Here is a 25854-nt window from a genome sequence, read left to right as displayed (position 1 = left end):
ACAAGATGATGTGGACTCAGCTGAGAATGTGGAGTCTCAGTTCCGATCTGGATATGGCTTTGAGATCAGACATTCCGGGAATCAACGCGAGGGCTCTACTGGGATAGAGCATACCCTGGTACTCACACAGCCAGCAGCATTTACTCAGTGATTTTTTTAATGGGAAAATTCAAGCCCACACCAAGGCCTAAGGCAAGTGTACAGTAGGGCTGCCTGCAAGCGTGGTGGTTTGAATCCTTGAGGTGAACTGTTCTTTTCATCCACTGCTCCAGGACCCACACGCTCCAGGACCCACACGCTCCAGGACCCACACGCTCCAGGACCTATATTTTCCAGGACCCACACGCTGCAGGACCCACATGCTCCAGGACCCACACGCTCCAGGACCCACACGCTGCAGGACCCACACACTCCAGAACCCACACGCTCCAGGACCCACACGCTCCAGGACCCACACGCTCCAGGACCCACACACTCCAGAACCCACACGCTCCAGGACCCACACACTGCAGGACCCACACGCTCCAGGACCCACACGCTGCAGGACCCACATGCTGCAGGACCCACACACTCCAGAACCCACACGCTCCAGGACCCACACACTGCAGGACCCACACGCTCCAGGACCCACATGCTGCAGGACCCACACGCTCCAGGACCCACACGCTCCAGAGGAGACAGACTCACAACTCCAGAGGAGACAGACTCACAACTCCAGAGGAGACAGACTCACAACTCCAGAGGAGACAGACTCACAGCTTCAGATCTGTATCTTTTACAACACAAGGTGTGTTTTTATTCACATTTATACACATTTATATAGAAAATCTTCCTGTAGTCGGCTAACAGAAGGATGAATTGTGTTGTGATTTCCTCATTGGTGCGATAACAATTAGTATATAGGACTGTACGAGATTCTGAAGGTTATTATCCAGCGTTTGTTTACTGGGAGGGTTTGTCATAGGGAGGGTTTCCATGTTCTTACTCTTTTAGGTTTTCATCAGCTGAAGGAGAAAGAGATCGTGTAAGAAGGGATTAAAGAATCACTGCTGTAGACCAGAGAGAGAGAGAGAGAGAAGGAGAAAAAGTGAGAGAGAAAAAGAGAGCGAGGAAGAGAGGAGCGAGTAGTGCACTGCTCACAGACCAAAAGATGCAGAGAAATATGCAGAGAGAGGAAGAGAGACAGATGACATGGACGAATCAAAGGAAGAGGGGAAGGAGAGACTTACTAAGAAGACTAAGAGAGAAGGAAAGATTATGAAATGTTTTGAAATAAAGAAATACGTGTAAGTGTAGGGAGAGAAAGCAGAGTGAATAGCAAGCTTAAGGGAAAGGGAAGAGGATGGAGGGGGAAGAGAGAGAGGTTGTGAAACAGGGAAGCAACAGAGGGAGTGGAAGGGCTTGTGTATGTGTGTGTGGGGGAGAGGGAGTGAGAGAGAGAGACAGAGGGGAGAAATTGTGACTCAATCAGCTGCCTCATTGTTCACGCAGGACAAGTGCAGGAGAGGAGAGGAGAGTGTGACAAGGAAGAGAGGCCGAGAGGCAGGAAGAGAAAAAAGAGAGAGGGCGTCTTCAATTTGAAGTGATACACAAAGCTAACTCATTATATTGCACACTAGAATATTGGCCTGAATACAAATTCAGTCCTCCCCACACTTACATAAACAAAGGCAAATATAAATGTGCATGCAGGTGGAGAGGTCATTTCCTGTGCTATTTGTATTTATTTGTTTGCTTATTAGGATCCGCATTAGCTTTTGCAGAAGCAGCAGCTACTCTTCCTAAGGTCCACAAAAAAACACAAAACATGACAAGCAACAAACCACTGATAGACAAGGACAGTCACACACATGTAAAATACAACAATACACAAACAATAACAGCAACAAAAAGAAAAGCCTATTGTATCTCTAAACTGTGATACCGGCCAGGGTATGTGACGATGTGCACAAAATTCCAACAGAGAGAGGAGGGAGGGAGCGTGAGCAGGAGGAGTGGGTGGCTTATGGTCTCAACAGATGATACAGGCTGGCTCTGCCTCGCATGTCCATTTCAACTTCACTCCCAACCACCACCATGCTCTAACTGAGAAGCAAGAACAGAGTGACAGTAGCAAAAAACTATTCCAAGTACACTAATCCATTTAAAATATATATGCTGCCACATCCAACAATTACCCAGTGCTAGCTAAACAAACCTTGTCCTTAATTCTAAATGTGGATTTTTATTTATTAATGGGTATTCTCTGATTTTAATTTATACTTTCGTTCAACTGGATGTGTTGTAGGGGCCAACTCAACTTGTAAAGAATGTACACCCGTATTTCCTGAACCATTTTGATGTAATATCAACATGGCTAGTTATAGGGTAAATAGAAGTGATTGAGATGGAAATAGTGTTATAGAAACAGAGCAAGAAAGAAAGGGAATTTAAAGTTTTAAGTCTAGAGTCTTTCCTGTATTTTCCAAGTAACATAACTGTATAAAAAAAGGTTAATGCATGTATATTGAGTTTTCAAAAAATTGTGTGTGTGCAGTAAGCTAGTCAATTCTATAGCAGGCTGTGTGAATCCACTACAGTACTGACAGACTGACTGGGAAATGCAATAACAGGGAGAGTGAAATGCCAACATGGAAAAGCATCCATGATGATGTAGCACCTCTTCCATGATGATGTAGCACCTCTTCCATGATGATGTAGCACCTCTTCCATGATGATGTAGCATCTCTTCCATGATGATGTAGCACCTCTTCCATGATGATGTAGCACCTCTTCCATGATGATGTAGCACCTCTTCCATGATGATGTAGCACCTCTTCCATGATGATGTAGCACCTCTTTCATGTCAGATCTAATCTGACAGCCAACCTAGAGATATTACAGTCAGGAATTCACTGAAATCATCAGACCCAGAAATCACACGCCCCATTTTCACATTCATATATTCCTATTTTATATAATTTGATGTATCTGGTAATCGTCTCCTCTTATGTGGCAGAGTGGCCCTCCATTCCATGCAACAGCATTTTGCTGCAGGGGGCCACGACTCCTCTGTTAATGCTTAGAGGATTTACTTTTAATCTGGGATTGTGGAAGAGACACGGAGCCAAATTAATTCATATGGCAGCAGCAGCAGTAGTAACAGCAGCAGCAGCGACAGTAGTAACAGCAGCAGCAGGGACAGTAGTAACAGCAGCAGTGACAGTAGTAACAGCAGCAGCAGCGACAGTAGTAACAGCAGCAGCAGTGACAGTAGTAACAGCAGCAGCAGCGAAGGTAGTAACAGCAGCAGTGACAGTAGTAACAGCAGCAGCAGCGACAGTAGTAACAGCAGCAGCGACAGTAGTAACAGCAGCAGCAGCGAAGGTAGTAACAGCAGCAGTGACAGTAGTAACAGCAGCAGTGACAGTAGTAACAGCAGCAGCAGCGACAGTAGTAGCAGCAGCAGCAGCAGCAACAGTAGTAACAGCAGCAGCAGCGAAGGTAGTAACAGCAGCAGTGACAGTAGTAGCAGCAGCAGCAGCAACAGTAGTAACAGCAGCAGCGACAGTAGTAGCAGCAGCAGCAGTGACAGTAGTAACAGCAGCAGCAGCAACAGTAGTAACAGCAGCAGCAGCGAAGGTAGTAACAGCAGCAGTGACAGTAGTAGAAGCAGCAGCAGTGACAGTAGTAACAGCAGCAGCAGCAACAGTAGTAACAGCAGCAGCAGCGAAGGTAGTAACAGCAGCAGTGACAGTAGTAGCAGCAGCAGCAGCAACAGTAGTAACAGCAGCAGCGACAGTAGTAACAGCAGCAGTGACAGTAGTAGCAGCAGCAGCAGCAACAGTAGTAACAGCAGCAGCAACAGTAGTAACAGCAGCAGCAGCGAAGGTAGTAACAGCAGCAGTGACAGTAGTAGCAGCAGCAGCAGCAACAGTAGTAACAGCAGCAGCGACAGTAGTAACAGCAGCAGTGACAGCGTAGCAGCAGCAGCAGCAACAGTAGTAACAGCAACAGCGTAGTAACAGCAGCAGCAGTGACAGTAGTAACAGCAGCAGCAGCGACAGTAGTAACAGCAGCAGTGACAGTAGTAACAGCAGCAGTGACAGTAGTAGCAGCAGCAGCAGTGACAGTAGTAGCAGCAGCAGCAGCAACAGTAGTAACAGCAGCAGTGACAGTAGTAGCAGCAGCAGCAGCAACAGTAGTAACAGCAGCAGCGACAGTAGTAACAGCAGCAGCAGCGACAGTAGTAACAGCAGCAGTGACAGTAGTAGCAGCAGCAGCAGCGACAGTAGTAACAGCAGCAGCAGACAGTAGTAATAGCAGCAGCAGCGACAGTAGTAACAGCAGCAGCAGCGACAGTAGTAACAGCAGCAGCAGCGACAGTAGTAACAGCAGCAGCGACAGTAGTAACAGCAGCAGCAGCGACAGTAGTAACAGCAGCAGCAGCGACAGTAGTAACAGCAGCAGCATCAACAGTAATAACAGCAGCAGCAGCAACAGTAGTAACAGCAGCAGCGACAGTAGTAACAGCAGCAGCAGCGACAGTAGTAACAGCAGCAACAGCGACAGGTAGTAACAGCAGCAGTGACAGTAGTAACAGCAGCAGCAGCGACAGTAGTAACAGCAAGCAGCGACAGTAGTAGCAGCAGCAGTGACAGTAGTAAACAGCAGCAGCGACAGTAGTAACAGCAGCAGCAGCGACAGTAGTAACAGCAGCAGCAACAGTAGTAATAGCAGCAGCAGCGACAGTAGTAACAGCAGCAGCAGCGACAGTAGTAACAGCAGCAGCAGCGACAGTAGTAACAGCAGCAGTGACAGTAGTAACAGCAGCAGCAGCGACAGTAGTAACAGCAGCAGCGACAGTAGTAACAGCAGCAGTGACAGTAGTAACAGCAGCAGCAGCAACAGTAGTAACAGCAGCAGCGACAGTAGTAACAGCAGCAGCAGTGACAGTAGTAACAGCAGCAGCAGCGACAGTAGTAACAACAGCAGCAGCGACAGTAGTAACAGCAGCAGCAGCGACAGTAGTAGCAGCAGCAGCAGCAACAGTAGTAACAGCAGCAGTGACAGTAGTAACAGCAGCAGCAGCGACAGTAGTAACAGCAGCAGCAGCGACAGTAGTAACAGCAGCAGCAGCGACAGTAGTAACAGCAGCAGCAGCGACAGTAGTAACAGCAGCAGCAGCAACAGTAGTAACAGCAGCAGCAGCGACAGTAGTAACAGCAGCAGCAGCGACAGTAGTAACAGCAGCAGCAGCGACAGTAGTAACAGCAGCAGCAGCGACAGTAGTAACAAGCAGCAGCGACAGTAGTAACAGCAGCAGCAGCGACAGTAGTAATAGCAGCAGCAGCGACAGTAGTAACAGCAGCAGCAACAGTAGTAATAGCAGCAGCAGCGACAGTAGTAACAGCAGCAGCAGCGACAGTAGTAATAGCAGCAGCAGCGACAGTAGTAACAGCAGCAGCAGCGACAGTAGTAACAACAGCAGCAGCAGTAGTAACAGCAGCAGCAGCAAACAGCTGTGGCAGCAGCAGTGACAGTAGTAACACAGCAGCAGCAGCAACAGTAGTGACAACAGCGACAGTAGTAACAGCAGCAGCAGCAACAGTAGTAACAGCAGCAGTGACAGTAGTAACAGCAGCAGCAGCAACAGTAGTAGCAACAGCGACAGTAGTAACAGCAGCAGCAGCAACAGTAGTAACAGCAGCAGCGACAGTAGTAACAGCAGCAGCAGCAACCTTAGTGACAGCAGCAGCAGCAACAGTAGTGACAGCAGCAGCAACAGTAGTTACAGCAGCATCCGCAACAGTAGTAACAGCAGCAGCAGCGACAGTAGTAACAGCAGCAGCAGCAGCGACATCAGTAGTACAGCAGCGACAGTAGTAACAGTAGTAACAGCAACAGTAGTAGCAGCAGCAGCAGGGACAGTCGTAACAGCAGCAGCAACAGTAATAACAGAAGCAACAGTGACAGTAGTAACAGCAGCAGCAACAGTAATAACAGAAGCAACAGCGACCGTAGTAACAGCAGCAGCAGCAGTGACAGTAGTAACAGCAGCAGCAGCAGCAACAACAGTAGTACAGCAGCAGCAGTGACAGCAGTTACAGTAGTAACAGCGACAGTAGTAACAGCAGCAGCAACAGTAATAACAGAAGCAACAGCGACAGTAGTAACAGCAGCAGCAACAGTAATAACAGAAGCAACAGCGACAGTAGTAACAGCAGCAGCGACAGTAGTAACAGCAGCAACAGTAGTAACAGCAGCAGCAACAGTAGTGACAGCAGCAACAGTAGTAACAGCAGCCGCAGCGACAGCATTGCAGCAGCAGCAGTGACAGTAGTTACAGCAGCAGCAGCAACAGTAGTAACAGCAGCAGCGACAGTAGTAACAGCAGCAGCAGCAACAGTAGTAACAGCAGCAGCGACAGTAGTAACAGCAGCAACAGTAGTAACAGCAGCAGCAACAGTAGTGACAGCAGCAACAGTAGTAACAGCAGCAGCAGCGACAGTAGTGACAGTAGCAGCAGCAACAGTAGTAACAGCAGCAGCGACAGTAGTAACAGCAGCAACAGTAGTAACAGCAGCAGCAACAGTAGTGACAGCAGCAACAGTAGTGACAGCAGCAACAGTAGTAACAGCAGCAGCAGCCACAGTAGTAACAGCAGCAGCAACATTAGTAACAGTAGCAGCAGCAACAGTAGTAAAAGCAGCAACAGTAGTAACAGCAGCAGCAGCAACAGTAGTAACAGCAGCAGCTGCAGCAACAGTAGTAACAGTAGTAACAGCAACAGTAGTAACAGTAGTAACAGCAACAGTAGTAACAGTAGTAACAGCAACAGTAGTAACAGCAACAGCAGCAACCTTAGTGACAGCAGCAGCAGCAGCAACAGTAGTGACAGCAGCAGCAACAGTAGTGCAGCAGCAGCAACAGTAGTTACAGCAGCATCCGCAACAGTAGTAACAGCAGCAGCAGCGACAGTAGTAACAGCAGCAGCTGCAGCAACAGTAGTAACAGTAGTAACAGCAACAGTAGTAACAGTAGTAACAGCAACAGTAGTAACAGTAGTAACAGCAACAGTAGTAACAGCAACAGTAGTAACAGCAGTAACAGCAGCAGCAGCGACAGTAATAACAGCAGCAGCAGCGGCAGTAGTAACAGCAGCAGCAGCGGCAGTAGTAACAGCAGCAGCAGCGACAGTAGTAACAGCAGCAGCAGCAACAGTAGTAACAGCAGCAGCAGCGACAGTAGTAACAGCAGCAGCAGCGGCAGTAGTAACAGCAGCAGCAGCGACAGTAGTAACAGCAGCAGCAGCGACAGTAGTAACAGCAGCAGCAGCAGCAGTAGTAACAGCAGCAGCAGCAAACAGCAGTGGCAGCAGCAGTGACAGTAGTAACAGCAGCAGCAGCAACAGTAGTGACAACAGCGACTGTAGTAACTGCAGCAGCAGCGACAGTAGTAACAGCAGCAGCAGCAACAGTAGTGGCAACAGCGACAGTAGTAACAGCAGCAGCAGCAACAGTAGTAACAGCAGCAGCGACAGTAGTAACAGCAGCAGCAGCAACCTTAGTGACAGCAGCAGCAGCAGCAACAGTAGTGACAGCAGCAGCAACAGTAGTGCAGCAGCAGCAGCAACAGTAGTTACAGCAGCATCCGCAACAGTAGTAACAGCAGCAGCGACAGTAGTAACAGCAGCAGCAGCAGCGACATCAGTAGTACAGCAGCGACAGTAGTAACAGTAGTAACAGCAACAGTAGTAGCAGCAGCAGCAGGGACAGTCGTAACAGCAGCAGCAACAGTAATAACAGAAGCAACAGCGACAGTAGTAACAGCAGCAGCAACAGTAATAACAGAAGCAACAGCGACCGTAGTAACAGCAGCAGCAGCAGCAACAACAGTAGTACAGCAGCAGCAGTGACAGCAGTTACAGTAGTAACAGCGACAGTAGTAACAGCAGCAGCAACAGTAATAACAGAAGCAACAGCGACAGTAGTAACAGCAGCAGCAACAGTAATAACAGAAGCAACAGCGACAGTAGTAACAGCAGCAGCGACAGTAGTAACAGCAGCAACAGTAGTAACAGCAGCAGCAACAGTAGTGACAGCAGCAACAGTAGTAACAGCAGCCGCAGCGACAGCATTGCAGCAGCAGCAGTGACAGTAGTTACAGCAGCAGCAGCAACAGTAGTAACAGCAGCAGCGACAGTAGTAACAGCAGCAGCAGCAACAGTAGTAACAGCAGCAGCGACAGTAGTAACAGCAGCAACAGTAGTAACAGCAGCAGCAACAGTAGTGACAGCAGCAACAGTAGTAACAGCAGCAGCAGCGACAGTAGTAACAGCAGCAGCAGCAACAGTAGTAACAGCTGCAGCAGCGACAGTAGTAAGAGCAGTAGCAGCAATAACAGCAGTAACAGCAGCAGTAGCAACAGCAGTAACAGCAGCAACAGTAGTAACAGCAGCAGCAGCAACAGTAGTAAAAGCAGCAACAGCAACAGTAGTAATAGCAGCAGCAGCAACAGTAGTAACAGCAGCAGCAACAGTAATAACAGCAGTAGCATCGACAGTAGTAAATGCAGCAACAGCAGTAACAGCAGCAGCAGCCACAGTAGTAACAGCAGCAGCAACAGTAGTAAAAGCAGCAACAGCAGTAACAGCAGCAGCAGCAACAGTAGTAACAGCAGCAGCTGCAGCGACAGTAGTAACAGTAGTAACAGCAACAGTAGTAACAGTAGTAACAGCAACAGTAGTAACAGTAGTAACAGCAACAGTAGTAACAGCAACAGTAGTAACAGCAGTAACAGCAGCTGCAGCGACAGTAGTAACAGCAGCAGTAACAGTAGTAACAGCAGCAGTAACAGTAGTAACAGCAGCAGCATCAACAGTAATAACAGCAGCAGCAGCAACAGTAGTAACAGCAGCAGCGACAGTAGTAACAGCAGCAGCAGCAACCTTAGTGACAGCAGCAGCAGCAACAGTAGTGACAGCAGCAGCAACAGTAGTGCAGCAGCAGCAGCAACAGTAGTTACAGCAGCAATAGTAGTAACAGGAGCATCCATAACAGTAGAAACAGCAGCAGCAGCGACAGTAGTAACAGCAGCAGCAGCGACAACAGTAGTACAGCAGCGACAGTAGTAACAGTAGTAACAGCAACAGTAGTAGCAGCAGCAGCAGGGACAGTAGTAACAGCAGCAGCAACAGTAATAACAGAAGCAACAGCGACAGTAGTAACAGCAGCAGCAACAGTAATAACAGAAGCAACAGCGACAGTAGTAACAGCAGCAGCAACAGTAATAACAGAAGCAACAGCGACAGTAGTTTTAGCAGCAGCGACAGTAGTAACAGCAGCAGCAGCAACAACAGTAGTAACAGCAGCAGCAGCGACAGTAGTAACAGCAGCAGCAACAGTAATAACAGAAGCAGCAGCGACAGTAGTAACAGCAGCAGCAACAGTAATAACAGAAGCAACAGCGACAGTAGTAACAGCAGCAGCAACAGTAATAACAGAAGCAACAGCGACAGTAGTTTTAGCAGCAGCGACAGTAGTAACAGCAGCAGCAGCAACAGTAATAACAGAAGCAACAGCGACAGTAGTAACAGCAGCAGCGACAGTAGTAACAGCAACAGTAGTAACAGCAGCAGCAACAGTAATAACAGAAGCAACAGTGACAGTAGTAACAGCAGCAGCGACAGTAGTAACAGCAACAGTAGTAACAGCAGCAGCAACAGTAGTAACAGCAACAGTAGTAACAGCAGCAGTAACAGTAGTAACAGCGGCAGCAGCAGAGTGGGTAGGAAAATGGACTAGCGACAAGACGGATGCTGTCTCAAATCCCAGGAGTAACATGTCATAGTGATGTAGTGCTCATATCAAGGCACTTAACCTCAATGGCTCATGGGTAACCTTCTAATTTAACATTCACGGCTGTTACTGAAACATTCACAGAAATCATGTATAGATGTCCCTCTGAGATTTGAGTTAAAGTTTACATTATGATGCGTGCATCTCATTTTAGGATACGGCCCTAATGGAGTTTTCAGATTAAATGTACAATATGGTAACAGTACTGTTTGTACGTTACTTTGATTAAAGCATCTGCTTTGAATTTATAGATTGAGTGGATTAGGTAATATGTTAATCTCATTATTTATAAATTGATGATTATTATCTTTTAAGCCATTAATAATTTGTTTAATTGTTTTTAATACAATCATGTGTTTTGCAGCATTAGGTTGGTTTGTACCCGACTGGACATTTTGAAGGCAGCTGATTCAGATTTAGTAGCGGTAACATCAGTTCAGAGCTAATGACTTTGAAGAGGCCTAGGGTCTGTTCCAGGCAAGCAATGAAGCTCACTGATTGCACTCTGCTGACTCAAGCACAATGGACTGCTTCTAATAGTTTTTCTCTCACAGAAACGACTATATACAGTACTGCCAAAGACACGGTATTTAAACTATTAAAAGTCTTGCAGAATGGTCCAACAGTGCATTCAGAAAGTATTCAGACACCTTGACTTTTTCTATATTTTCCAGCCTTATTCTAAAACGGATTGAATTTTCAATTTTTTTTGATCATCCTTGATGTTTCTACAACTTGATTGGAGTCCACCTGTGGTAATTGCAATTGTTTGGACATGATTTGGAAAGACACACACCTGTCTATATAAGGTCCCACAGTTGACAATGCATGTCGGTGCAAAAATGAAGCCATGAGGTCAAAGGAATTGTACGTTGAGCTCCGAGACAGGGTTGTGTCAAGGCACAGATCTGGGGAAGGGTACCAAAACATTTCTGCAGCATTGAAGGTCCACAAGAACACAGTGACCTCCATCATTCTTAAATGGAAGAAGTTTGGAACCAACAAGACTTTTCCTAGAGTTGGACTGAGCAATCCAATCGGGGGAGGACCTTGGTCAGGGAGGTGACCAAGAATCCGATGGTCACTCTGACAGAGCTCCAGAGTTCCTCTGTGGAGATGGGAGAACTTTCCATAAGGACAACCATCTCTGCAGCACTCCACCAATCAGCCCTTTATGGTAGAGTGGCCAGACGGAAGCCACTCCTCAGTAAAAGGCACATGACAGCCCGCTTGGAGTTTGCCAAAAGGCACCTAAAGACTCTCAGATCATGAGAAACAAGATTTTCTGATTTGATGAAGCCAGGATTGAACTATTTGGCCTGAATGCAAAGTGTCACATCTGGAGGAAACCTGGCACCATCCCTACGGTGAAGCATGGTGGTGGCAGCATCATGCTGTGTGGATGTTTTTCAGAGGCAGGACTGGGAGACTAGTCAAGATCGAAAAGATGAATGGAGCAAAGTACAGAGAGATCCTTGATGAAAACCTGCTCCAGAGTGCTCAGGACCTCAGACTGGAGTGAATCTTCACCTTCCAACAGGACAACGACCCTAAGCACACAGCCAAGACAAGGCAGGAGTGGCTTTGGGACAAGTCTCTGAATGTCCTTGAGTGACCCAGCCAGAGCCCGGACTTGAACCCATCGAACAGAGAAGAGAGCAGCGACGCTCCCCATCCAACCTGACAGAGCTTGAGGGGAATTGCAGAGAAGAATGGGAGAAACTCCCCAAATACAGGTGTACCAAGCTTGTAGCGTCATACCCAAGAAGACTCTAGGCTCTCATCGCTGCCAAAGGTGATTCAACAAATTACTGAGTAAAGGGTCTGAATACTTACAATACCAGTCAAACGTTTGGACACACCTACTCCTTCAAGGGTTTTTCTTTTTTTTCTTCTTTTTTTTACATTGTAGAATAATAGTGAAGGCATCAAAACTATGAAATGACACATATGGAATCATGTAATAACCAAAAACGTATGAAACAAATCAAAATAGATTTTATATTTGAGATTCTTCAAAGTAGCCACCCTTTGCCTTGATGACAGCATTCTACAATCTTGGCATTTTCTCAACCAGCTTCATGATGTAGTCACCTGGAATGCATTTCAATTAACAGGTGTGCCTTGTTAAAAGTTAATTTGTGGAATTTCTTTCCTTCTTAATGCATTTGAGCCAATCAGTTGTGTTGTGACAAGGTAGGGGTGGTATACAGAAGATAGCCCTATTTGGTAAAAGACCATGTCCATGGACTGTCATTTCTCTTTGCTTATTTGAGGTGTTCTTGCCATAATATTATTATTTATTTGTACATTTTAATTTAAGCTTAATTGAACTAGGCAAGTCAGCTAAGAACAAATTCTTATTTACAATGATGGCCTAGGAACAGTGGGTTAACTGCCTTGTTTAGGGGCAGAACAACAGATCTTTACCGAATCCCCGAGCTGACAAGGTAAAAATCTGTCATTCTGCCCCTGAACAAAGCAGTTAACCCACTGTTCCTAGGCCATCATTGTAAATAAGAATTTGTTCTAAACTGACTTGCCTAGTTCAATTAAGGTTCAATTAAAATAAAATATAAAATATATATATTATTATGGCAAGAACAGCTCAAATAAGCAAATAGAAACGACAGTCCATTTTTGCCTTTATACATGAAGGTCAGTCAATACGGAAGATTTCAAGAATTTTGTGTGCAGTCGCAAAAACCGTCAAGCACTATGATGAAACTCATGGGGATCGCCACAGGAAAGGAAGAGCCAGAGTTCCCTCTGATGCAGAGGATAAGTTAATTAGAGTTAACTGCACCTCAGATTGCAGCCCAAATAAATACTTCAGAGTGTTCAAGTAACAGACACATCTCAACTGTTCAGAAGAGACTGTGTGATTCAGGCCTTCATGATCGAATTGCTGCAAAGAAACCACTACTAAAGCACGCCAATAAGAAGAGGAGACTTGCTTGGGCCAAGAAACACGAGCAATGGACATTAGACCAGTAGAAATCTGTCCTTTCCAGGTGAAGCTGGTTGAGAGAATGCCAAGAGTATGCAAAGCTGTCATCAAGGCAAAGGGTGGCAACTTTGAAAAATATAAAATTTCAAATATATTTTGATTTGTTTAACACTTTTTTGTTTATTACATGATTCCAAATGTGTTATTTCATAGTTTTGATGTCTTCACTATTATTCTACAATGTAGAAAATAGTAAAAAAATAAAGAAAAACGCTTGAATGAGTAGGTGTGTCCAAACTTTTGACTGGTACTGTATGTACATGTGATATTTTCGTTTAATTTTTTAAAATAAATTTGCTAAATTGTTAAAAAAACAGTTTTTTCTTTGTCATTATGGGGTATTGTGTGTAGAATTTTTTAAATTAATTTTAGAATAAGGCTGTAACATAACAAAATGTAAAAAAGTCAAAGGGTCTGAATTCTTTCCAAATGCACTGTACACTGAGATACATACAAATAATAATATACGGAAATAACATTTTGGAGAGTTGATAGAACAACAATGATTGAGCATGGCCGTATTCTAGCACAATAAAAGGAAATAGGTCATCGTTTTTACTTGTATATATTTCTTTTCCATCCTCAGACTCTTCATCCTCTATTTTTGTGTTTCATTTATTCATCCTTTGATCCCTTCATTTATCCCCTTCAGCACCATGGCCATCTCTTGCTTGCATCACTCCTTCCCAAGCACCAATCACTACATTTCAAATGACATTCATGGACATAGGCATGTAAGATAAGCTTCGTGCCAGTGTTATCTCTACCATGCCATCAATAGAGTGGATTTCCCCGATACACCAGCACCCGCTTTGGTAATCATTCCCGGATTTTCCTCTTTTATAATAAATATGTGGATATGAGTCCTGCCAGTTACGGTTTCTGTAGTGGATTTCATGGTGAAGATACTGTAGCAACAGTCAATGCTGTAATTTTAGATCTACTCTCTCTCTCTCTCTCTCTCTCTCTCTCTCTCTCTCTCTCTCTCTCTCTCTCTCTCTCTCTCTCTCGGTGGCTCTCTGTCTGTCTCTCTTTCTCTCTCTCTCTCTCTCCACCACCCCTCTCTCATTCTCTCTATCTCTCTATGTAAATTGATCCTCTACTTCTTGCTCCAGTATTGGAAAGTGTAGGGCTGTTTTGTGTACTGTACCCTCCCTGCCTTAGGCGACTGTCTGTCTGGCCAGACCATTTCCACACCAACCCCCTCCTCATCCCCTCCACACAGCCCCGCATTGTCTGACATCTCCCGAATACAGATGACTGCAACTTTGACTGCAACAATTTGTGGGGACACACACGCGACCTGTACAGTCTGACTCACGCACACACACTTCTATATACTTCTGTCACCGTACTCTACAATTACATCCACACACACAAACACACACACACTCTCACACCCTCAATGGATCTGCATAGACTATAATACCTTCAGAAAGTATTCATACTCCTTTACTTTTTTCACATTTTGTTGGGTTACAGCCTGAATTTAAAATTGATTAAATTGAGATGTTGTGTCACTGGCCTACACACAATACTCCATAATGTCAGTGGAATTATGTTTTTAGACATTTTTACAAATTAATTAAAAATAAAATGCTGAAATGTCTTCAGTCAACAAGTATTCAACCCCTTTGTTATGGCAAACCTAAATAAATTCAGGAGTAAAAATGTATTTAACAAGTCACATAATAAGTTGCATAGACTCACTCTGTGTGCAATAATATTGTTTAACATGATTTTTAAATGACTACCACATCTCTACACCCCACACATAAAGTACAATTATCTGTTAAGTCTCTCAGTTGAGCAGTGAGGAGTCAAACATAGATTCAACCACAAAGACCAGGGAAGTTTTCCAATGCCTCGCAAAGAAGGGCACCTATTGGTAGATGGGTAAAAAAGCAGACATTGAATATCCCTTTGAGCATAGTGAAGTTATTAATTACACTTTGGATGGTGGATCAATACACTCAGTCACTACACCGATACAGTTGTCCTTCCTAACTCAGTTGCCGGTCAGGAAGGAAACCGCTCAGGGATTTCACCATGAGGCCAATGGTGACTTTAAAACAGTTACAGAGTTTAATGGCTGTGATAGAAAACTGAGAATGGATCAACAACATTGTAGTTACTCCACAGTGCTAACCTAAATGACAGAGTGAAAAGAAGGAACCCTGTACAGAATAAAACATATTCCAAAACATGCATCCTGTTTGCAATAAGGCACTAAAGAAAAACTGTACAAAACAATGGTCAAATAAATCAACTTTATGTCCTGAATACAAAGCGTTATGTTTGGAGCAAATCCAACACAACACATCACTGAGTACCACGCTTCATATTTTCAATCATGGTGGTGGCTGCATCATGTTATGAGTATGCTTGTAATCAGCAAAGAATAGAAACAGAATAGAGATAAGCACAGGCAAAATCCTAGAGGAAAACCTGGTTCAGTCTGCTTTACACCAGACACTGGGAGACAAATTCACTTTTCAGCAGGACAATAACCTAAAACAGGACAAATCTACACTGGAGTTGCTTACCAAGAAGACAGTGAATGTGGCCTAGTTACAGTTTTGACGTAAATTGGCTTGAAAATGGCTGTCTAGCAATGATCAACAACCAACTTGAGGGAGCTTGAATAATTTTTAAAAGAATAATGTGCAAATATTGTACAATCCAGGTGTGCAAAGCTCTTAGAGTCTACCCATTAAGACTCACAGCTGTAATCGCTGCCAAAGGTGATACTAACATGTATTGACTGAGGGGTGTGAATAGTTATGTAAATGAGATATTTCTGTATTTCATTTTCAATACATTTGCAAAAATGTCTAAAAACAAGCTTTCACTTTCTAATTATGGGGTAGTGTGTGTAAATGGCTGAGAAAAAAAATATATTGAATCAATTTCAAATTCAGGCTGTAACACAATTTTTCTTTTGAATAAATCAAGGGGTATGAATACTTTCTGAAGGCACTGTAATTGATGTCATAATGTCTGTGAATTAGACCAGCCCTGCTAGTGTAAGCCAAATGAGTAACCATGGGAGGGAGAAACTAAAGTAACTGTAGAAAGTGTTTAAGATCTATCTATGTGCCATTCTTTGTTAATCCACCCAATCACAACTCCATATGTTCCTCTAATCCCTCCCAGTCTCTCCACCACATCGATCTCACTCTCCTTCTATCTTGCCTTTGAAGGAACTGACCCAAATACTCCCCTCTGTTTGACGGACTTCTTTGCACAGCTGCTCAGACTAAAAAAACAGACAAAAAAACCCACACTCAATCCCTCACTCTATTCTGCCACACACACACATATAGTTCACTCACAGAATATATACACACATACATACCATATGCTCATGCATATACACACATATGCACATATGCACACTCATAGCTTAGTTTATCAATATTCCGTAGTGAATGCAGAAAGAGTGGGATGTACTGTATACCTAATATGCTTAGTATTTGGGAGAATTTAAATAAATACTCTAATACACTGTTATAGGGCCAGGAGATTTCACCAAACATGTGGTCAGACCAGAAATATTAGGCCCTAGTTTTTGGATTCTTTCAGTGGACAGACCATATGGTCTGGAAAAACTGTATTTTTGGAATAGTAATTTCCCTCTAGGAACACTGTTTGACAAAAAAATGATTTGATATATTTAATTATGTTTAATATTTTCAAACAGGTTTGGCCACGGTTTATTTTACTGAAATTGATTTGAAGAAAAATCCTCTCCTTTCCTCCAACTCCTGCTGGAAGCAGATTACTGCCACTTCACCATGACAAGGGGATTGAAGTCGAGATATAGACCCTTAGAGGGATTAGTATACTGTAGCGGTTCAATTTCCATGTGACCATGTATAATTTGTGGGATATGGTTTAGGCATAATGAAATAAGGGTACATTGTCAAGCTTGTTGTATTCTGGCATGTCAGTGATTTGGGAATTTCAATTAAACCTCAGTGATCTGGTCACTTGAGCGAATTGTTAACTAAAACCTGTATCCTTTTCAGTCTATCTAGGGCTGAAGGAGCCGGCCTGGTTTGAGCTTATCCTTAGGATTCAAGGATCCAGGAAGTTGAGATCGAGAGGAAGGGACGTTCGTCATCAGCACCATGGCGTCTGAGGGAGTGGTCGAGCTGCGTGATTGGCTGTTCCTGCTCATGCTCTGCCTGACTCTGTTGTCCGAGGTGCTGGAGATTGCTGCAGCCACAGGGTACGACGAGGAGGGAGACCCAGTGTGCCCCTCTGTCTGCCGATGTGACGAGGACTTCATCTACTGCAACGACCGTGGCCTGAGCTCTATCCCCCCTCTGCCCCCCTCTGCCACTGTGCTCTACCTTCAGAACAACCACATAGACAACGCCGGGCTCCCCACCTCCCTAGAGCGTCAACTCACCATCCGAGTGGTCTACTTGTATGATAACGAGCTGGATGACTTCCCCATGCACCTGCCCCCTTCCCTCCGGGAGCTGCACCTGCAGGACAACAACATCCGTACGCTTCCCCGCGCCACCCTGGCCCGCATGCCTCTACTGGAGAAGCTGCACCTGGACGACAACTCTGTCTCCACCGTCAGCATCGAGGACCAGGCCTTCGTTGACAACCCACGGCTGCGCCTGCTTTTCCTGTCACGTAACCACCTGTCCAGCATCCCCTCTGGGCTCCCGGCCTCTCTGGAGGAACTGAGGCTGGACGACAACCGCATCTCCACCATCCCCACCCACGCCTTCCGTGGCCTCTCCTCCCTGCGACGCCTCGTTCTGGACGGGAACCTCCTGGCCAACCAGCGCATCGCAGATGACACCTTCTCCCGCCTCTCCAACCTGACAGAGCTTTCATTGGTGCGTAACTCCCTCCTGACCCCGCCACTCAACCTGCCCAGTACCCACCTGCAGCGTCTCTCTCTGCAGGACAACGCTCTGATCCACATTCCCCGTGGCTCCCTGGATGGCATGAGGAGGCTCCAAAGACTGGACCTGTCTGGCAACAACCTGACCACCCTGCCTCGGGGCCTATTCAAAGACCTGGACAACCTGGGACAACTGCTGGTGCGGGGGAATCCCTGGCACTGTGGCTGTAACCTGCGCTGGTTACATGACTGGCTTCATGCTAGGGGTAACTCCATCACGGTGAGGGGCCTCACCTGCCAGGGGCCTGACAAGGTACGAGACATGGCCCTTAAGGACCTGACCAGTCAGATGGAGGAGTGTGAAGTCCCAGGCATAGTGGCTGTCGGGGCTGGGGTCGGGGCCACAGGAAGTGAGACCAGAGACAGAGGGGGTGGAGCAGACGTAGGACAGGTTGATGCTAGCGCCACCACCCTCGCCCCTCCACAGGGCTCCCTTTTCACCCTGCGCTCCAAGCGGCCCGGCCTGGGGCTACCAGACTCAGGTCTAGACTACACACTGGGCAGCAGTGGAGTAGGTAAGAGCCTGGCCCTGAATGTCAAGCCCTTGGCCCCCGACAGCATCCGTGTCACCTGGAGCGTGGCCCAGCCCACCTCTTCCTTCAGACTCAGTTGGCTGCGGCTGGGAACCAGCGCTGCCATGGGCTCCATCACAGAGACCCTGGTGAGAGGAGACCGCAGAGAGTACCTGCTCACTTCCCTGCACCCCCACTCCAGCTACATCATCTGCATGGTGCCCCTGGCGGCCAGCTCCGGGGGTAGAGGAGTCATGGCAGGTGGAAACACTGACTCAGATGAAGCTCCAGTGTGCACTAAAGCTGAGACGTCAGACCCCAGTCAGCCAGATGTGGGCCAGGAGGACAACCAGGACCCTGAACACATGGCTACTCTACCTCTGGCTGGGATCATTGGAGGAGCTACGGCCATCGTCTCTCTGGCACTCATAGTTGCCGTCTTTTGCTGGTACAGGCATCGGGCCGGACGCCTGTCTTCTCGTGATCAATACAGCCGTGGCAGCTCCAGAAAGAGCAAGCAATACGATGACTACATTGAGTCAGGCACAAAGAAGGACACCACCATCCTGGAGATCCGAGGCCCAGGGTTCCAGATGACACCCATGGTTACCCACCAGCCGCTGCAACCCATGCCCCTCCGGGAGGATTACATCATCCACACTATATTCCCCTCCAATGGCACCGGCCTCTACAAAGGTGCCCACCAAGTGTCCAATGCAGGGTATGGCACCAACCGTGGCTATAGAGAAGGAGGGATCCCAGATATAGACTACTGTTACACGTGATAGTCCTGGCCAGTTCCACACTGTTCTAGGTGTACTGTATAGATGCACAGTTTTTTTTTTGTCCGCATGGGTTCTTCTGAAGCACCCCCTTTTGTGCCTTCCTCTTCTAGTCTCCCATTCCAGCTAACCCTGCTGTTTACTGCACTGACACTATTTGATGAATTGGTTGGGATGCCTGCAGGAAACTGCTACTGGTACACAGCAGCAGGGACTAACGAACGTCCCATTACAGGTGTTGATACGGACTGCTTCTTCACACCGTTAGTAATGGTCAGTGTACTTGTTCATCACTGCTTCCTCTCTCAGTGAGACAGAGTAAAATAATGTGCTGTGTTGAAACGGCAAGATATTTTCACATACAGTACAGTTCCATTTCAGGGCATATGTATGGGAACGTCACACTAACAAAGCTGTAAGGTTAAAAAGTCCAGAAAGGGTCAGAGAGACAGACTGATATGCATCCCTTGCCCACTGGCCATATTTTGCCCTCTTGGCTCATCCGTTTAAATGCCTCAACTATCCTGATGTGCCCATTTTGTCCTATCAGTTACCTGAAGACAGGGCTCTTTAAAGCTGTGAAGGGATATTTTTCAAACGGCCCACATAACCGCTTGTCTTAAAGCAGACTAGTTGTAGTCTGATCCAGTGGTTCCACAGGGTGAGGGTCTTGTCGGGGCCCAGGGGTGGCTGTCCCTGAAGATATCCTTGATGACTCTGGCTAAATTCTATAACGGAACAATGCATTGAATTCAATGCAGCCCAGGCTTGTAGATACTTTACTTAGATAGACATCCACTAAGCTGGTGCTTTGACCAGTCCCGTTTTTTGGAGCTGGGCCTTGACATTTTTGATGGGGAAATTACTCTAATGTCTCCCTTGATGGGGATGATGGATTTGTTGTAGGTCATTTTTGAGCAAGAAGAAGATTTAAGAAATAAATAAAAACTCTGAAGATTAGAATTCTCTTGACTGCACCAGCGTGAATGTTTATGTTATGTACACCTCTTCAATGAACACTATCTGAAGCAAAAGAGACATTATCAGTTTACAAGACTTGGTTAATAACAGAGTACCCTGCCAAGACTGACAAATCACTACTTTGAGACTTAAGAGTCAACCCTCCATTTCTCCCTCTGTGTAGTTATCAAGTTACCTTAGAAGGTGGTGGTGTTCTGGTGAGAAGGGGGGCCTCTGCTTGGTACTAGATGGCTTTGTAGTTGTTCACTAGTGGGCCGATTCCCAACAGGACAGAGGACTTCTGTGGAGCATCCTGTGGATAGACACAGCAGTCTTGTAAGTGTGAACCAGAAAATTACTATGTAAAACAGCTAGAGGATATCAGGTAGATTATCAAACCGTAACACTGTGGACCTGCACTGTGGGAGGGAGTGAGTAGGTCGAGGATCCGAGGAGGTGGGGTGAGGCGACAATGGGGTGAGTTCTATTTTCCTTTGTGTGGGCACTGATGATAATCCTCTGCTCAGCTGGGTTGGGCTCAATTCGAATTGAAGGCAGTCAATTCAGGAAGTGATTTGAATTTAAAACTCTTGAAATAAATAGCTTTTCAGTTTTTTGAGAAGTCATTGAAAATAAATGCCCTTATTTAGATTATTTGATTGTAATTTTAGTTTACTTCTTGAATTGACTGCCTTCATTTCGATTTGAGCCCAACTCTGCTACTCAGTCCACTTCCCCTACACCCAGCAGCACTACAAATGTAAATGAATCAGCACTTACAGCTACATAACAGGCAGTGAATGAGGGGATAATGACAGACAGGGAGACCTAGAGAGACACAGAGGAAAAGAGAGCGACAGAAGACAACACAGAAATGATGGCTCTGGAACGACGGAGTTAACCCGTGCATAAACCTGTTTGTCATAGCCTGCTACTCCACATTGCTTTAATATTCTCCATTGCTTGTTTATCACTTTACTGTTTCCATGGGGGAAACAAATCGTGATTCCTTGGCTGTTTTGTCTGTTAGGATTTCCTAGTAGGTTAACTGTCAAACAATATGTCAAAGGAGCATTCATTTTATTTTATTTTGAATACAACATGTGAAACTGGAACAAATGATGCTGTTGGTGGCAGGTTTTTATTTTAGAAAATAATGATAAATATAATTTTTACATTTTTTAGTTTATTCATCTTATGCTGTTACCATGACATCCACTAATTTCCACTTTGAGATACCATCCACACCTGTCTCGACAGGAAAAACTAAATACTGAGTCTTTTAAAAGTGTGCACATTTTTTGTGGTAGGGTCCCTATTGAGTGTACACCTTTAGAAATCAATTCTCAGCGAGTGGTAATAATACAGTATAATCTATCACATTACAGCAACAATGTCGCCATTTCACCATATGTAAGAGCACAAATAACTGTTTAAATATATATATTTTATTTTTTTAAGTAACCACACATAGGGGTTAGTGAGGGTAAGAATCATATCACAGGTAACCAGCTTACATACAGAAACCAGGCCTGCATGTTTTACTGTAACTCCCTCTCTCTCCTATAAAACATAGTGTATTTATTTGGTATGCAGCTATTACGGCAGGTAGCATAGTGCTTAGTGGGTTGCACCAGTTACCGCGAGGTCGCTGGTTCAAATGAGCCATCAAGGTGAAAAATGAGCAAGGCACTTAACCCTTTACTATGGCTGACCCTGTAAAACACCAAATTTCACTGCACCTATGTGATAATATATATATATTTTTAATTATTGTTTCAAGTTGAGCTTGCATGCCTAGATGTTTATGTTTGAGAGAAAGGGGGAGAGAGAGAGAGAGAGAGAGGGAGGGAGAGGGAGAGAGAGAGAGAGGGAGAGAGAGGGGGAGAGAGAGAGAGAGAGAGAGAGAGAGAGGGAGAGAGAGGGGAGAGAGAGAGAGAGAGAGAGAGAGAGAGGGGGAGAGAGAGTACCATAGTAAGTATGCAGTTTGTGTGCATCACAGTCATCGCAGGGAGCACTTACGGTAATTTTGTTTCATTTTTTTTAGACCATCTGCCGATTTTACTTCTCTGTCGACTCGACCAGCCATTGGTGTTTGTTTGTGTGTCAGATTGTGTGGCTCCTGCCGACTCCGACCAGCAGTTGTTCCACCTGCAGCCCATTAACACAGATGTCTTCCCTTCCCTGTTGCGACTGCCCTGGCTCCACCAAAGGCCCTGTTTGCATAGTCTGTGTTTCTAAAAAAAATAAAACACTCCTCTCTGTGCTCAGATCGATGCTAGCTGCACAATAACAGAGAGCGAAAACAGGGTTCAGCTGGGGATCCGTCACCCAGCACACTTTCTAAAGCTTTCTGGGTGAAATGGTGCTCATCATTATTATCATTATCATCAATTATTGCACATTCCCATCCACATTCAGTGTGCCCTCTTCATGCCCCTTCTCTTAGTAGAGTGCCCATCACCCAACCCACACAAGAGTTGGAAGCCTTTGGTATGCTGTGTGGATCCAGGTTTCAGGCGCCAACTTGTGCCACTTTCACATCATGTCGGAAATTTGGGAACTCTTGAGATTTCCGACTTGCTTATTCATTGTAGAAAGATGATACAGAATCAACCAACAGGAAGTTCTACGCAAATAACTTACGTTCATTTTAATTCTAAGGTCCCGAGTTTCCAACATAACATGAACACGGCATAACACACGAAATTCAAGGAAATGGTCTGTGGTTTTATGCTTTAAAAATCATTTTAATGTTATTTTTTTGTCTACCCCTCCATACTGTTCCTGTGTTTTTTGTAAGTTGCTGCTGTTGAAACATCGCTCTCTCTTCCTTTGTTGGACTCTGTGTTATACTGAGAAAAAATGAACTATTTTGTATAAAAGATGTCTCTTTTCAATGTGATTAAAGGGGAAATGTGCAAAGCCTTGTGGAGTCCATTTATTTGTGTGTGTGTGGAGTCCATGTATTTGTGTGAGTGAGTGTGTGTGTTACTGTGTGTGTTTCAGTCTGTCTGTCTAGCATTAGTGTGTTTGTGTCTGTTTGAGTGTACCTGTTCCTTGTTAAAGTTGTGTCCTAGCACACAGGGGTCTAAACCCAAGCCAAGCAGCTTGTTGGCTGTGGTACAGATGTATTGATTTCCACTGCTTTGGCCCCGTCATATCCCACAGGCAAATACACACACACACACACACACACACACACACACACACACACACACACACACACACACACACACACATCTACACAGCTGATAGACCTACAATGATTACCATTACACTCATTGTCTTCTCTTGCTGTTCTTTATTTCCTCCCCTGTTCAGAAACAAGCAGCTCCTAGAACAGATGGGCCAGCATTAACCTGCTCTCACATTCATACTGGCCTGTTCATGAGCGTCTTTAAACTATGTCCATGGCTGCTGGATGCACTAATACTGAAGAGACATTATCACAGCAGTGCTGGCTGACTATGAGTAACACAGGAATTTGTCTACTGGGACAATAAGCAGCTAAGAACAGTAGGAACCTTCCGATGAACTCATTTAGTTGGGAAAATAAATGTTGTTTATGTTTTAAGGCAGCTGTTTCTTTCCTCTAGTTGTCTGCCTAGCTGGTCTGAAAGAGGAAGGAACCATTTTGGATTTGATAGTCTGAGGCAGAGGTGTACACATTAGTGGTATGCATTACTGTGGTTTTAGTCCATTGAACAATCCTGACTGCAAAGGGAAACAAGTTGGGCAAATATACAGAGACATGCAGGCCCAAGGAAACAGTAATTTGTACAGGAGTTATGTTGTGTCCCCCATCCACCCCTCCTCTAGAGGACAGCCTAAGTGCTCCAGGCCTCATGTCTTTTATAGGATTTCCAGGGCACCATATTAAATAGAAGCATGTCAAAAGGTTGGAGGGGTGGGGGGGGGTGAGACAGGGGCGAGCCAATGTCACTGTATTTCCTATCTTTATTGGGAGTGACACAAACAACCCTCCACCTCCTCCCCTCTTCTGTATGGATTAGCTGAGAGTAGGGGGAGGTCAGTAGGCATGCGTCTCACTTCTTTCCCCCTGTCTCACACACTCCATTTGTCTCTGTCTCTTTCTATACCCAACCACCCCATCCACTGCCTCTGCTTCATCCATCCATCTGTGATTCCCCTCCTCTTTCCCTCTCTCGCTCTGTGTGGAATTTCTCTTTGTCTGTCTGTGTGTGTGTCCTTCATTTGACATACATGAATCAATCAGTCAATCCAATTTTATTCCGAGCAAAGCCCAACGGACCTGCCTTCAAGCCATTGCTCTGGAAAAGTAACGGAATCCAGTGTCTAATTACGTTCCAAATCATATTGCGATTGTGATCGTGAATTAAGACATACAATTTTGCTTGATTCTTAGATACAGGACAAACGATTTGATGTAAAGAAGTCAAATTAGGAGAAATGAAGCGCAGGTACAAGTTCTCAACTGCATCAAATGCAATTGTAATAATAAGTGTGTAATCAGCTGTGTTGGTGTCTAAGGCGGGTTGAGGGTCACCCGACCTAAGCAAGCAGTCTGCATGGGGACTGACTCAATGGAAAGGGACGGCTGTGGCCTGCTCTGACTGCACGCTGGTTTAGACAGTGTCACGCCCTGACTGTAGAGATCCTTTTATTCTCTATGTTTGTTTGGTCAGGGTGTGACTCGGGTGGGAAAGTCTATGCTTTCTGGTTCTTTTTTTTTTCTGATTGGGAAACATACTTAGGCAACCTTTTTTACTTTTCTCATTTGTGGGTTGTTGTCTTTGTTGGTGGGTTGTATAGCCTTACAGAGCTTCACGTGAGTTTAGTTGTTTATTGTTTTGTTGGCGACATTTAAAATAAATTAATTTACGCTTACCACGCTGCACCTTGGTCCGGTCATTTCCTTGACGACGATCGTGACAGACAGCTCATTGTTACTGCCTAAGCACATCTAATTAAATTGTATTTGTCACATGTGCCGAAAACAATGGGTGTAGACTTGTGAAATGTTTGCTTATGAGCCCTTCCCGAAATAATAATATAAATAAAAATAGCAACACAAGAGGAATAAAATACATGGAGCTATATACAGGGAGTACCAGTACCAGTACCAGATCAATGTGGAGCTATATACAGGGAGTACCAGTACCAGATCAATGTGGAGCTATATACAGGGAGTACCAGATTATTGTGGAGCTATATACAGGGAGTACGAGTACCAGATCAATGTGGAACTATATACAGGGAGTACCAGATCATTTACATTACATTTACATTTAAGTCATTTGGCAGACGCTCTTATCCAGAGCGACTTACAAATTGGTGAATATGGAGCTATATACAGGGAGTACCAGATCATTTACATTACATTTACATTTAAGTCATTTGGCAGACGCTCTTATCCAGAGCGACTTACAAATTGGTGAATATGGAGCTATATACAGGGAGTACCAGTACAAGATTAATGTGCAGGGGTACGGGGTATTTGAGATAGACATGAACAAGGCAGGTTAAAGTGACTAGGTATCAGGATATGCACTGAGTGTACAAAACATTAGGAACACGATCCTAATATTGAGTTGCACCCCCTTTTGCCCTCAGAACAGCCTCAATTCGTCGGGATCATGGACTCTATAAGCTGTCTAAAGTGTTGCACAGGGATGCTGGCCCATGTCGACTCCAATGCTTCCCACGGTTGTGTCAAGTTGGCTGGATGTCCTTTGGGTGGTTAACCATTCTTGATACACACGGGAAACGGTTGAATGTGAAAAACCCAGCAGCGTGGCAGTTCTTGACACACTCTAACCAGTGCGCCTGGCACCTA

The 25854-nt window shown here is 45.2% G+C and overlaps 2 protein-coding genes, 1 long non-coding RNA gene and 1 pseudogene across 3 annotated transcripts; 3 read left to right on the top strand and 1 right to left on the bottom strand.

The window, feature by feature from the left end:
- Nucleotides 1-773: 773 nt before the first annotated feature.
- On the bottom strand, nucleotides 774-22228 carry LOC135544279 (uncharacterized). The gene is made up of 3 exons (XR_010456322.1): nucleotides 22056-22228; nucleotides 20230-20346; nucleotides 774-2868 (listed from the first exon to the last, which is right to left on the bottom strand). It is a non-coding gene; the product is annotated as an uncharacterized LOC135544279 (long non-coding RNA).
- LOC135543687 (dentin sialophosphoprotein-like) lies at nucleotides 2965-4738 on the top strand (the record flags this gene model as incomplete). The annotated part of the gene is given in 6 exon segments (XM_064971056.1): nucleotides 2965-2973; nucleotides 3099-3959; nucleotides 3991-4286; nucleotides 4288-4551; nucleotides 4553-4618; nucleotides 4654-4738. Coding segments are annotated over 6 exon segments (1581 nt in total), but the record flags the coding sequence as incomplete, so codon positions are not given.
- Nucleotides 5301-10238, top strand: LOC135543686 (dentin sialophosphoprotein-like; annotated as a pseudogene).
- Nucleotides 16925-20238, top strand: LOC135544278 (leucine-rich repeat transmembrane protein FLRT1-like). Its single transcript, XM_064971766.1, has one exon. It carries the CDS (start codon nucleotides 16983-16985, stop codon nucleotides 19074-19076), a length of 2094 nt encoding a protein of 697 aa, XP_064827838.1. The 5' UTR covers nucleotides 16925-16982; the 3' UTR covers nucleotides 19077-20238.
- Nucleotides 22229-25854: the final 3626 nt, after the last annotated feature.

This window comes from Oncorhynchus masou, chromosome 8, assembly GCF_036934945.1.
Source record: "Oncorhynchus masou masou isolate Uvic2021 chromosome 8, UVic_Omas_1.1, whole genome shotgun sequence".
NCBI lineage: Eukaryota > Metazoa > Chordata > Actinopteri > Salmoniformes > Salmonidae > Oncorhynchus > Oncorhynchus masou.
Note: the sequence above shows the minus strand (reverse complement) of the source record. Positions and strands in the feature narration are given on the sequence as shown.

Bases quoted from the DNA above. Each gene is read 5' to 3' on its own strand.
- LOC135544278 (XM_064971766.1), top strand. From the start codon at position 16,983: ATGGCGTCTGAGGGAGTGGTCGAGCTGCGTGATTGGCTGTTCCTGCTC.